The following is a 14,503-nucleotide window of genomic DNA, read 5'->3' as shown; positions in this document are numbered from 1 at the left end:
TTAATAGTCCGGAAAGATGTGATTATAGAGGAAATTGTATTGAGGGTTACTATTTTCGCTATAAGAAACTGTATCATGAAGATACCTTTTCTAATTGAAACAATCTGGGGAGTAGAAGGTGTTTAATTTCTAAAGAAACATAAGATTGAATTTATATATTCCAGTAGTTTATAAGTTGGGAATAAAATGTAATTATGGTGAGAACTGGACAATATTAACATCTAAGGCAAACTTCATCTTTGTAAATTTCGAAGTATTTCTACGTTTATCAGCAGTAGTTTAAAATTATTTCCATGTCCTTGGAACTGTGTTAGAAAACTCTTATTTCAATAAAGTTTTCCTTTTTCTTTCTTTTTTTTCTCTCTTTTGTTTTCTCTTTTTTAAATTGAGATATAACTTGCATACTATAAAGTACACTCATAAGTACACAGTTCAATGGATTTTTACATATACATACAGAGTAATCACCTAGATCAATATTAAAATGGATAACTTTTTTTATTATGTTTAGCAGTTTATTTTGTGAAGATGGTTTCTTATTTTCTGTATCTTCCTCAGGAACAAGAACTGATGAAAATAGTTGGTATAAAGTATGAAGTGGGATTGCCTACCCTTTGCTGCCTTAAACTTGCTTTCCTGGATCCTGATACTGGTAAACTGACCGGTGGATCATTTACCATGAAGTAAGGACTGTTGAAAGAGGCAATAGTTTCTTAGTTTTGTAGATTATTTTTCAAGATCCAGATAAATTTGAACGCCTTTTAGATATTTGTAAGTATATGACCTAATCAGTTTGTTTCTGTTTGTACTTAGGTACCATGATATGCCTGATGTTATAGATTTCCTAGTCTTGAGACAACAATTTGACGATGCAAAATATAGGCGGTGGAATATAGGTGGGTAATTTATTTAGAAGCTGTAATGTTTGCTTTATCTAATAAGTAACTTACTATTTTTCATAATTTAGGTAAAGATAATCAGAAATCTTGCCATTTGTAGGAATGTTAATAAGAAAGTAAGATATTGTGTCAGGAATTTATTTATTTATTTTTAAGAATGAAAATACTTTTAATTTAGGTGATGCTGAAATTCCAGACATTTTCTCTCTTGTATTTCTTAACTATGTATAAAATTGTTTATAGCTATTCCTTCTGCTGTTTTATGTGCTGAATTAAATTTTTATCCAAAGTAATTAGTGACAGAATTCAAACTTGAAGCAAAAGCAGTCTTCCAGTTCAAAATGTTTAATAATTTGGACTGGGACTAAAACTGAACTGACATTTTTCTTTTATTGGTTAACTTTGTTAAAATTAAAGCTAATATTGTAATCAAGACTCAAAAAAAACTTCTAAAATCCTTAGAAGTCTCCAGGCATTTAAGGTGCATTAATTTATGTACAGATGGATGTGCTATTTTCTAGAGTATTCCTTTTAAAAATTTCAAACAGAGCCACTCTGTCATCTTGGAGTAGACTGGTGCCTATATGGCTTATTTGGTTTGAAAAAGCACATCCGTTGACGTGGCATTTCATCCCTCTACCAGTGCCATTGGAAGGCCTTTGTGTGGTGATTTGTTTGGTCTTGGTAAACGTAGAAATTTACATGTGTGCTGTAAAAAGAAAAATTATGGAAATGCAAGTCATTAAAATTAGGGACATGCAAGTTACAGAAAAAAATTTACATCCCATGTACCCGTTTCTCTGGAAGCTTTGAAAGATGTGTTCCATCAAATAAGGGAGTAAAGAAAAAGACACGGAATCTCTGCAGGAGACAGGAAATTCAGAACAGGAAAGCACTAAAAGGAATTCCCAAATAACAGTCAACAGAAGTCTCAGGATAGCATCTGTTTAGCAAGTCTGTAAAACGAACAGTCCAGAAAACATTGTCCTCTAAGAGTGAAATCATCAGGGAAAAAAAAGTGAAACAGATAAATTGTATAAGATGTTTAACTTTGTGGGAAATTATATATTGAAGAGTGTTTTATAGTTTGAGCTATTAGAGAATGTGGGAAGACATAATCATAAATTCAGAGAAAACCAACCATAAGAAAATGAAGCAATTATATAAAATTATATAGGAAAGGAATTGTGTGCTATTTGGCTCATTAGCAAACAATATTTATACAGTGTAGTCATGACAGGAAAACTGAATATGGATTAAATAAAATGCACATACCCTTTATATACAGTTATATGGAGAGAGACCAATACTTAATGTCTAAAATTGAAGAGTGAAGAAATAGCTATATACTCATATTTAGAAAACCGTAAGTAAATTCAAGAAGAGTTAAAAGTTCCTGCTTTTAGATGTAAGCCCTTGGTACATATGATTTTTTAAATTATTTACATGTGTTAGTTGATAAGATCAATTTCATCTCTTATTTTTGAGGACACGCATCCGCCAATAAATTGGCGGGACAAATATTAGCAGTCAGAGTCCAGGAGAACATTCTAGAAATGCATTGACAACCTAAGCAAAGAAATACGGCAAGTATTGGACAAATCAGAGAGATATTTCAAATGGATGTACATCAGAATGTTCTCATTTGGATCTTATCATTTTTCTCCCCTAAATTTATAGATTACTGTTTCTTCTAAAGTTAATACTAGTTAGTCTTCTATTTCTGAAGATATTTACATGTATCTACCAACTGCCATTTAAAATTACATCAATAATAATTACTTCAGCTTGTCCTCAGGTATGTTTAAGGCTTTCTCTGTTAGACTGTTCCTTGCTTAACTTTATTGTCATTAGCCTGCAGTATCGCTCATTGTGGTCAGGCACACATTATCCAGTTCTTCCTCTTTAGCGTACTGTCATCAGTCTAGGTACAATGGGATTGTAAGAAATAGCTTTGTGAAACTCATTATTATGTTTACTGTAAGGTGTCGGAGGTGTCAATAATGCTGTTTATTAAATTATATATTAGCTTCTCACTAAGGGTAGTGTCACTAATACGCATCTGAGGAGCAATTAGAGACTCTTAGTCTAGTAATAGATCATGTTTCCCGCTTAACATTGGCTGTTAGAATGCTTGAATTTGAATCTAAATTTGATCCCAGTGTGTACCCACTCAGAGTATATATATACACATATATATAACTCAGCAACATGCAATTGTGTTCTGTTAATTTAGCCCGACTCCAGCTTTCTTTTGTGTCATTAAATTTCTTTTCTTTTCTTAAATTCATTTTATGCTATATAGTTGGCCCTCTGGATCCATGGGTTCTGCCTCCACAGATTCAACCAATCTTGGATCAAAACTATTACAAAGATTAGTTGTTTTTGTTTCTTTTTTATTTGTTTCTATAGGAAAGGGAAAGTGAGTATATAGATGAGTGTTAGTAACTTAAGGGTGATTGAGTCAAAGGAAAGAAGGTTGGATTGTTGTTGTTTGGTTTGTTTTTAGGCTGGACTCTTAATTGTTGGTTAGAGGAACTTCCCTACAGAAAGTAAGAAATTAAAGATAGACTATAAATATTTTTTGGGAAGAAGTTATCTGTGTTTTTATTTGAATGAAAAATTTGTGCGTAGTCCTAATGATGTGCTAGATTGGTAAAAATGTTTAAGATAAGAGTGAATTTCTCTTACCATAATAAAATGTAAAAAATGTTGCTGAAAAGTCAGTCACACTTCAGGTGTGCTTATTAAATAACTTATTCCCTCAGTATTGCTGATTTTATTTATTTACTTATTTATTTTGGAGTGTGTAGGTCATTTTTCATAGGTCTTTTAAAATCATACAGGCAATTTAAGTATCTTAAAGGAAGGAGCAGTAACAACAGCAGTGTTTCATGTCAGAGTAATGAGATGGCTTTTATTCTTGTCCAGGTGACCGTTTCAGATCAGTCATAGATGATGCCTGGTGGTTTGGAACAATTGAAAGCCAGGAACCTCTTCAGCCTGAGTACCCTGATAGTTTGTTTCAGTGTTATAATGTTTGGTAAGGAAGTATTATATTTTTGTTCAGCCTAACTTGTTTTGAATGTTTTCCCCGTCTGTTAGTAAAATGATAAAGATACTACTTTTAAACACTGAAGTAATTATTTTTACAATGTGATTTTATTAAAATTGCAATGCAGTGTTTAGATTTTTTAATATAAAGGTTTTCCTTCCTTTAAGCTGGGACAATGGAGATACAGAAAAGATGAGTCCTTGGGATATGGAGCTTATACCTAACAATGGTAAGTGTATATTAAGCTTTTTGCGTCTGTATTATGGAATTAATTTCTTAACTAAAAATCTGATTTGCTAACTTGCAACTACAAAGAGTTCTTAATGAAGACCAAGTAGAAAATACTCATTCCACAAATATTTATTACACACCAATTATTGACCCTGGAGGTAGGGGAGGCATAACAGTGAAAAAATTAGACATAATCCTTGCCCACTTGGAATTTGTAGTTTAACAGAGAAGGCTGAAATTAATTACAGCAAAATATGATACTAATTTGCTAATTATTATTCACTCTAGAACAGGGGTCCCCAACCCCCGGGCAGCAGACCGCTACTGGTCTGCGGCCTGTTAGGAACCGGGCCGCACAGGAGGAGGTGAGCGGCGGGCGAGGACCGAAGCTTCATCTGCCGCTCCCCATCGCTCGCATCACCACCTGAGCCATATCCCAGTCCCACCCCCAACCCATAACCCCCACCTCCCATCCATGGAAAAATTGTCTTCTATGAAACTGGTCCCTGGTGCCGAAAAGTTTGGGGACCGCTGCTCTAGAAGATGAGCACTTGGGATCAAAGATATTTTTGTAACTCCAGCAGAATACATAGAATACAGTGTAATACTGAGAGTTCAGGCTTTTGAGTAAGACTTAGATTCCTATCCTAGCTCTGCTGTCTTTTATCTATGTCATCTTGACAAGTTCCTTTAAATCTCAAAACTCCGGATTCTTAGGATTCAGCTTTTGAAACTATGTAGACTAATACTTTCCTTATAGGGCTGCTATTAGAATTAAATGATATCATATGTGTAAAGTGCTTATTATAGAGCCTGACACATGTAAGGGCTCAATGAGTAGGTAATTATAATTAATAATAATAACCATCATCTTGCATATGGCCTGATGCATTGCCTTAGGATTTGGGAGTTAGCCTTAGGCAGTGAGTATGACATCTTCCTGGAACTGAGAAAAGACCAATGTGGCTGAAGCCCGGAGATTGCATTTTCTTTCTATTTCATTGTCCATGTTTGTTTCAGTTTTAAAAAAATACAACACACACAATTGTATATGCCTAAAAAGGTTTAAAAGGATATATACCAGATTATTAATAATGATCATTTATAAAGGGTGGAGATATGAGGACTTCCACAAATTATCTTTTACATTATTCTGTATTGTTTGATTTTTTTAACAGTATGTTACTTTTACTATCATGTAAGAATAAAGATTTTAAAAAACAAAAAGAAAAAAAAGCCTGACTTGTAACATAGTAGAAATAATCATTTATAAATGGAGTTCCTCACTAGTTATTGTATTCTAAAAAAGCAGAGAAAAGACAATGTGGGAAAAGTAAACCCAATCTGGTAAGTCTTAGAAAATGGTCATGCTGATTTTGTTCAAAACTAGTACTTTCTAGAAATTATCACTTTGAGATACCAATACCAATAATCTTTTTCATCTCATTGCTAAATTAGAGCTGTTTAAAATATCTTAATCAACTTGTAAATGTGTTACATGGCTTATCTTCTGGTTTTATTTCCTTTGTGAAGGTTTGAATTTGAAGTCACATCAGACTATTGTGAATATGAGAGAAATGAAGCTAATCGATGTTGTAATGCCTGGGGTATTTCTTGAAATGAATTAGTGACAGTAATATACTACTTGTCTCCTACCTGAATATATTGCTATGTGGAGGGGGTGATTTTTGTTTTTGTTCTATTTGGATACACGTACATAGGCCCTCATAGAGTTTAGTTACATTTTGGGAGGAGGAGAAATTTTGTAAACTAATAGCAGCATATTTCGAAATGTTTCTCTCATGAAGTCTAGTTCAAAGAAAAAATTGCTTGGCAGATTTGTAGATTTTATGTCACCACCACCCCCTAGTGATTCTGTTAAAGATTCAGGCATGCAGAAAGCATACCTTCATCATTTAAGAGCAAAAAGCATAAGAATCATCTGTCAGTGTTCATAATTCTCTCTGTTCCCACATTTTAAAAAACTGAGCCTTTGATTGAAGCATTTCTGAAAGAATACCACTTTTGCTCAGTTTCACCTGTGTGTTTTATCAAAGTAAACATGGAGATTATACATTATGAAATGATTCAGAAAACTTTTAAATTTGCATCATTTTATAGGAATACTTTCTCCTTCACCTGTAACTGATAATAGAGCAAGTTGTCAGGTATAATTTTGGAGAAGTAATTATATGCTCATCTAGAGAATTATGAAATTAATGTTTTAAAGAATAAATTTTATTGACCCTTGAAACACACTTTCCTTTAATGAAAATAAAGAATATACTTACCATTTACAAAATTATACTTTAATTTTATAACAGTATTAACTCTGATTTCTAAAGGTAACCTAAATATTAATAAATTACCACATATTTTCACTAAATCTTCTTTCTTTCTATTTCAGCTGTATTTCCTGAAGAACTAGGTACCAGTGTTCCTTTAACTGATGTTGAATGCAGATCATTGATCTATAAGCCTCTTGATGGTGAATGGGGTTCCAATCCCAGGGATGAAGAATGTGAAAGAATTGTTACAGGAATAAACCAGTTGATGACACTAGGTAAATAATAGTAACACATGAATATAGATAGAAGATGTTGCCAGAAAGCAAAGGAAAGGAAAAATACTATTATTCAAGCAAAACTTTTTTCCATAATATCATGTCATTGTTTTCAAACATTTTTAAGTGGTATTTTTTTTTCAATGCGATTTTATGCAGGGCTTAAATATCTACAACAGTTATAAATGAGGTTGCTCTAGCTGAATTTCAGAGTGAGGGACCCCAGAAACACCAGGGGTACCGTTGAAAAACCTAGATCCTCCAGAACCTAATTTTAAAATCCTTGACATACTCAAGCTGACATGATGTGACTTGAAAGAGGAGGGCTGAAAGCTGAATTATATGGGTAGCTGTACCAGTTTTCCTCTTAACTTGATATACGTATACACAATAGAATATTTGTAAGGGGAAGGGAGAGGGTATATGAACTGCTTTGCTTTATTTAAAAAAAAAAGAAAAAGAACAATGACCACAAAGCATGATTATCTGAACTTTTGGTGCCCAAAATAACTCTAAACTAGTGTGGTGGTTTGTATTAACCTAGACTTCCAGTAAGGAATGAGCTTTAAAGAGTCTAAGGGAGAAATTAACATGAATAAGAGCTGAAGATATTGGAGACACATGTTGGATGATATTTTCATCTGAAGTCTTTTAAAATATGGGCAACACTTAATTATTGTCTCAGATACTATCTTAGGTAATTTTAGTAATTATGTCAAAACACTTACTGTCAAACACATAACATAGATTCAGGAATGGCCTGGTTTTACTTTTAGAAATACATGTAGATGTTCTTTAATAAGTCAGTTTTATATATTGTCTGTCATCTCTTTTCTTCTAAGGAATCCATAAATAAATACTCCTAGAATCTTGCAGTATAAATGTAGACATAATAAAAAGTGAGACTGTGTTAGCTAAACTGTATTTTCTATCAGAAGATAGTGGTAGACTAATGGTTATGTGGATTAGACCTTAAGGCTTAATTCAAGCAGAATTTTGAAGTATTTTAAGTAATACAAAAATAAATTTATAAATGTATTTGTTTGTTCATCGTAGATATTGCTTCAGCATTTGTGGCTCCTGTGGATCTGCAAGCCTATCCCATGTATTGCACTGTAGTGGCATATCCAACGGATTTAAGTACAATTAAACAGAGACTGGAAAACAGGTTTTACAGGTTAGAACCATTTGCTGTAGCGACTACCAACAGAAAGCTAAGTGATCCTTTCACCATTTTACTGATCCTCTCTGGCCGTGTTTCTCAACCTTCAGTGTGCATGCGCATCACCTTGGGGACCGTGTTAAAACGTAGGCGCTGGTAGTAGGTTTAGAGTGGGACCTGAGATCGCGTTTCTAACAAGTTCCCAGTGGTGCTGGTGCTGCTGGCCTATAGACCACACTGGGAAACAACTGAGTTGATGGCCACTGTCTGTGTATTGCATCTTATGAAACAATCCAACATGTTTTATTTCCTCCTGGATACCCCATTGAAATATTCGTTCATGGAGTCTTTCATAGAATAATATTAAAAATTGTGTGTTCTCTTATTTATTTAGCTTATGAGTACTTCTGAAAAATGAAATCAGGAAAATTCGGGGTACTTTCTATAGTTGTAGCTTAGTTTGAAATATAACTAGAGTTTTAAAAAGCTGTAATTGCAGTTAATTTGCATATGCTGGTTAACAATTTTGGTAAACATTGAGTTCTAATGTTGGGCAGGCTTTGTAGGTTTATTGCCTAAAATGTCTTTTCAAAAAGTGAGGTTAAGGGCTTCCCTGGTGGCGCAGTGGTTGAGGGTCCGCCTGCTGATGCAGGGGACACGGGTTCGTGCCCCGGTCCGGGAAGATCCCACATGCCACGGAGTGGCTTGGCCCGTGAGCCATGGCCGCTGAGCCTGCGCGTCCGGAGCCTGTGCTCCGCAATGGGAGAGGCCACAGCAGTGAGAGGCCCGTGTAATGCAAAAAAAAAAAAAAAAGTGAGGTTAAGTCCATTGTTTTCACATAATGAAATCAGACTTTTAGCTTTCACATTTCTTACGACTTTTGCTTATTAGCAGGCCAACAACATTTTAACTTAAATAATAATTGCATTAAAACTTCATTTTTGTGACCAGTTTTATGGTACTGCAGTTCTTTACACTACTATTTATTTTAACTTAGGGAAGGTTTTTTTTGTTTTTGTTTTTTTGCGGTACGCGGGCCTCTCACTGTTGTGGCCTCTCCCGTTGCGGAGCACAGGCTCCGGACGCGCAGGCTCAGCGGCCATGGCTCACGGGCCCAGCCGCTCCACGGCATGTGGGACCTTCCCGGACTAGGACACGAACCCGTGTCCCCTGCATCGCAGGCGGACTCTCAACCACTGTGCCACAAGGGAAGCCCCTTAGGGAAGTTTTTAATCATATTTTGTATTCATATTTTTCTGTGTAAAATGTGCCTTTAGTTCTTTTTAATACTTAAATTATAATTCTAATTTGATACTGTGTGTACCTGGCACTGAAAACACCCATTTGTTATTCCTTACTGACTAGGGTAGGGTTTCTCAACAAAAGCATTACTGACATTTAGAGCTGGAAAATTCTTCATTATGAGGGGCCGTCCTTTGTCTCTACCCTTAAGTGCCAATAGCAGGCAGTCCCTAGTTGTAAAAACCAAAAATGTCTCTAGACATTGCCAAATGTCTCCTGCTGGGCAGAGTCACTTCACCGAGAAACACTTGGAATAAAGAAAACTAAGGCATTGGACTTTACATTCTGATCTCGTTAGGTATTTCTGCTGCTGCTTCATTAATATTTGTCAAAAGCATTGAGATGAGGAGGAAATCACCTGTGATATGTGCCTCCCAGCCATCTTCCTCTCAAAGCACACTTCTTTAAGTAAATCCTTTTCAACATTACACGTTAAAGGTTTAAGACAGGAAATGGAGAAGAAATTCTTAACTATATCCTTATTTCTCTCTAAGCCCCTAAGTTGTTAAACCTTAGGAGTTACACCCCGTGCTTCAGAGATGGAACAAGACGTGGGAGGATAAAAGGGAGAGAAAGAATTTTTTTCTACACACTAGTAGTTGGACTACATCTAGATAGATGAACTTCTGCCATGTCTCACCATTGTTAAAAATATACTTTCTCATAGAAACACTGCTCCACATGAGAATTGCTAAGGTGTACTGTATTTCAATATACATTACAGCTTAATTAGGCTTTTTGGCATTAGCCTAGCTTAGCTAACTTAACCAACTTAGGAAAAAAATCTTTTGGAACAGAGTCCTTACATAAATTAGAAACTGCTTGATTTTTAACTAATGTAGTTGTAGATCTGAGTTACGTTCTTATTTCATAATAATGATGCCTTCATGTGCTGTTTCACTGTTGCGAGCTTTTTTGCTTCTCCTCTACTCATTGGCTTCAGACTTCTTATAGTTTGTAGTTTTCCTCTTTGATACTTCTAGTTCAGTCTTAAACCACTGTCAGTTTGCCCTACTGATATTAAATCCTCATGCCTTATCTTACACACAGCTTCTATAGGGTACTCTGAAAATGGCCTGTGATTCTTTTATTAGAATGAGCCTTGTAAATGCTATTGGAAATGCACAGAAGCTTTTCTGTATGCTTCTGTATCCACAATTATATATAATTCTTTTAAAATTCCATATAATTGTTTTCTGTTCACAAATCAGTAACATTTCCTGAGTATTTTCTTCCTTATCATTTTAAGTTGGATGATATTCTAGAATCTGTCTTTGGATTTTTCTTTAGTTACTGAAATAAAATAATAAAACACCAAAATTTTAATACAGTTGATTCTTGAACAGCATGGGTTTGAACTGCACGGGTCCACTTATACACGGATTATTTTTTCAATAAATACGTACCTGTAGTACTACATGATCCATGGTTGATTAAATCCATGGATGCCGAACCTCGGATATGGAGAGCCAACTCTAAAGTTGTATTCGGATTTTAGACTTCAAGGAGGGCCAGTGCCCCTAACTCCCCCATTGTTCAAGGATCAACTGCTTGTCAATTTAGTGTAAAAAAAAAAATTAATTTTCATTTCGTTAGGTTTCTTAGTAAACTAACATGTTCACCATATTTTTATATTTTTGTATCTCATGAGCAAGCTGTTAGTTAGCTTTTCATTTTTAAATGCCATTTGATTACCAGTAATAGAATTAGATTGAAATTGCTTGGTTTCCTTTTTTAAATAAAAGCAGATATGCTTATTACCAAAAAATGACACCATACGTGAAAGGAATATGTAAAGCAAAAACTAAAACTCCACTGCTTCCCTCCTCCTGCTACTCTCCTTATAGTCTTTCTCCCTAAAAGAAGGCCCTGTTGATAGACTAATGTGTCAAATCCAGACATCTTCTATGCCAGTACATAACATTGCTACTCTTTCCCCCTCCCAACACAAATGACGTTCTATTTTTTTGAAAACAGCTTTTTAAGGTGTGAGTTTTGTAATTGATTTAAGACTGCACTTAAAAGGCCTGAATGTCTTGGTTTTAAAATGTGTGTATGGGGCTCCCCTGGTGGCGCAGTGGTTGAGAGTCCGCCTGCCGATGCAGGGGACACGGGTTCGTGCCCCGGTCCGGGAGGATCCCACGTGCCGCGGAGCGGCTGGGCCCGTGAGCCATGGCCGCTGAGCCTGCGCGTCCAGAGCCTGTGCTCCGCAACGGGAGAGGCCACAGCAGTGAGAGGCCCGCGTATAGCAAAAAAAAAAAAAAAAAGAAATGTGTGTATGGGGCTTCCCTGGTGGCACAGTGGTTGAGAGTCCGCCTGCCAGTGCAGGAGACACGGGTTCGTGCCCCGGTCCAGGAAGATCCCACATGCTGCGGAACAGCTGGGCCCGTGAGCCATGGCCGGTGAGCCTGCGTGTCCGGAGCCTGTGCTCCACAGTGGGAGAGGCCACAACAGTGAGAGGCCCGCATAACGTGCAAAAAAAAAAAAAAAAAGTGTGTATGTATTTCTAAGTATAAAGACATTAATAAGACTTCTGCATTTTGTTTGTTTAAAGGCGGGTTTCTTCCTTAATGTGGGAAGTTCGGTATATAGAGCATAATACACGAACATTTAATGAGCCTGGAAGCCCTATTGTGAAATCTGCTAAATTTGTGACTGATCTTCTTCTACATTTTATAAAGTGAGTATTTTTCCACACTTAATTATATTACTATAATAATTAATGGCAGTACTTTAAAATGTAAAATGCCAAAACATAGACTATAATCATTTTTTATTATACATCATGTCACGTGTTGTGCTATAAGCATAATTCAACTCAAAATAGGAAGCGTATGTCTGTCTGAAGAAGCAGCGTTTAGTTCACTGGCCGATAATAATTACAGAGTCAAAGAGATTGTGTTACAGTTGTGTTCTGCAATTCAAGTAAGAAAATATGGATCTTTCTGTAAATCCAATGTTCGATAATAATAATAATAGCAAGCTTTTACTGAACGTATAATGTTTTACCTAAATTAGCTCTTCTAAGTCAGATAAAAATCTTACAGGTGTGAGAGATCATTATCTGGAATTTACAGTTAAGGAAATTGAATCTTTTAGAGGTTAACTTGTTTAATTTTCACAGTAAATGAGTGTCTGCCATTTGATTTGAGAACCTTTCACCTTAACATTGTATTGCCCCTATCACGTTTATGAACAAGTATTCAGATACGTCAACAGGAAACTGAATTTAACTTTCAAGGTTTTTCTTCTTCAAAGTCAAGTTTACTTCCTCATTCATTAATCCCATACCAAGAGTGATGATAACTACAGCTTCTTAAGACAGCAGGACTTTTACTTCCTTGTCTTACGGATTTTATGCATTCATAGAATGAATTGAGTCTTCTAAATTGAAGCCAGAGGAATGAATCATATGTATATTTTCTACAAAATACAGCTCTGAATTCATACTAAGTTTATTTATATTGGATAATTTTTTCTCATTAAGAGGAGAATTGGGTATTTTATAATTTAAGTATTCACCTGTTATCAACTTTCATTTTTACATGAAGGTATTATTGAGGCTTTTTTTTTTTTTAAACATCTCCATCTTCATTCTCATTACTCAGCATAATCATAGGGTCCCTTTTCTTGGTATTAGGTGAGTTTGTTTTTGTTTGTTTTGCTAAGGAATGTAGGTAATTGCAATATAAAAAAACCACCAAAGAAAATTCATAAGATAAACTTTATGCCCTTCCTCGACCTTATTTCTCTAAAGAAAGCTGTTGCCTTCCAAGTAGTTTCGGGGCTGTTATTGCTAAGCTTTTGCTGCTTTTCAGTAAAATTGATAATCAAGAATTAATAATCAAGATAATAAAAATTAGTTATCCTCAGAAAACTATTTATATAACTTGGTTGTAAAAGTTTATAGTATCTTAACTATAAAGTTTTTAATCTGTAATTTTGTGTGTTTTATATATGTTATGTACATCTATTTTTCCAAAGAGATAGGAATCAATAGAATCACATGATAGAGTAAATTCATATTTTAGTGAAATAATTTAGATGAAACAGTTATTTTTACATTTGGAATAATCTGTGAAATTGTATTTGTTTCAAATAGTTATTTTGAAATGCCTTATAAGAACAGATTAAAATAAAATAATAAAGCATTTACATTGTATATATCTAAAAGTAAATCCCTGGCATTTTTTAGAGGTATACAATTTGTTAAGACCCATTTTTAGCTAGTGTTACTTTTCAAGATGTCTAGTATGTCTTGAAATTTTGGTAATGGTACTTTTTAATTGAGTTATTTGGCCAAATTTCAAGCAATAGATGTATACAAAGTGTTGTAATAGATACTTGGAGATAGAAAGAAATGCATAATTATCCTCTTAAATACAGTTTTGTAGGGTAGATAAATCCGTAACTATAATATAAGGAAAAAGTAAAAGGAGTTTGTATGAATGTTTAGATGAGGGATAGGGTCACTTCTGGTTATAAGGGTGGGATTTCAGGTACAGGGAGAAGTATGTTAAGATGTTCTGGACAAGGTAGATACTGATTCAGAAGTTAGATGAAAGCAATTCCAGGGATGAGGAATGGCATGATGGAGGAAGGTAAAGATTTGTTAAGGGAATCGAGTAACTGAAATCAGGTGAAGTAGAGAGTACATGAGCAGAAGTAATAGGGATACAGTGTGCTAAACTCGAGTTTGGACCATATCGTGGAGGGCCTCGAATGCTGACCTGAGGAACTAAAAATATGAGCACAGGGAGCAAGGAGCTATCGAAAATATTTGTACATGAGAATAGCATGGTGCTTGCTATGCCTTAAGAATATTAATTTGACCGCACTGTCTAATGTTAACAGATAGGGAGGAGACAAAAGGCAAGGGACTGTTGAAAATTTTTTAACATGAGAATAACATGATGCAAATTGCCTTAAAAATATTAAACTGACTGCAGATTGACTTCTACAGCTGACCGAGTAAGAGGTGATGGAGGCTTAATTTATGGAAGTGAGAAAGAGGCAGATGCCAAGAGATTTTGAAGGTAGAGTCACAGAACTTGTCCAGTGATTGGGTTTACAAGGAGGAGGCAAGGGAAGGAATAGTGAAAAGCCCTGCATTACTGTAAGGAGGGTTGGAAAAAAGAAAGTTAAAAAGAAAAGGGAGAAAGAGTGGAAAACAACAGTTAGTGTTAGACATGCAGAATTTTAGGTGGTGTCAGGAATCTCAGGAGAAGAGTCAGACCAAATTATAGGAACTTGGAGTTCATTAACACAGATAAACTGCAGATATATAAGAT

The 14,503-nt window shown here is 35.1% G+C and overlaps 1 protein-coding gene across 3 annotated transcripts in view; it reads left to right on the top strand.

The window, feature by feature from the left end:
• Positions 1-14,503, top strand: part of PHIP (PHIP subunit of CUL4-Ring ligase complex) — a 125,989-nt gene that overhangs the window by 93,961 nt on the left and 17,525 nt on the right. For all 3 annotated transcript variants that reach the window (XM_082634176.1, XM_082634174.1, XM_082634175.1), the window contains exons 26-32: positions 559-683; positions 814-896; positions 3,831-3,942; positions 4,122-4,183; positions 6,593-6,748; positions 7,805-7,925; positions 11,767-11,892. In XM_082634176.1, the coding sequence (XP_082490302.1) occupies positions 559-683; positions 814-896; positions 3,831-3,942; positions 4,122-4,183; positions 6,593-6,748; positions 7,805-7,925; positions 11,767-11,892 (785 nt within the window). The remainder of the gene's footprint in view (positions 1-558; positions 684-813; positions 897-3,830; positions 3,943-4,121; positions 4,184-6,592; positions 6,749-7,804; positions 7,926-11,766; positions 11,893-14,503) is intronic.

Source organism: Mesoplodon mirus (assembly GCF_964341445.2).
Source record: "Mesoplodon mirus genome assembly, chromosome: 10".
NCBI classification, from domain to species: Eukaryota; Metazoa; Chordata; class Mammalia; order Artiodactyla; family Ziphiidae; genus Mesoplodon; species Mesoplodon mirus.
The sequence above is the reverse complement of the archived record's forward strand: the minus strand, read 5'-3'. Positions and strand labels throughout refer to the sequence as shown.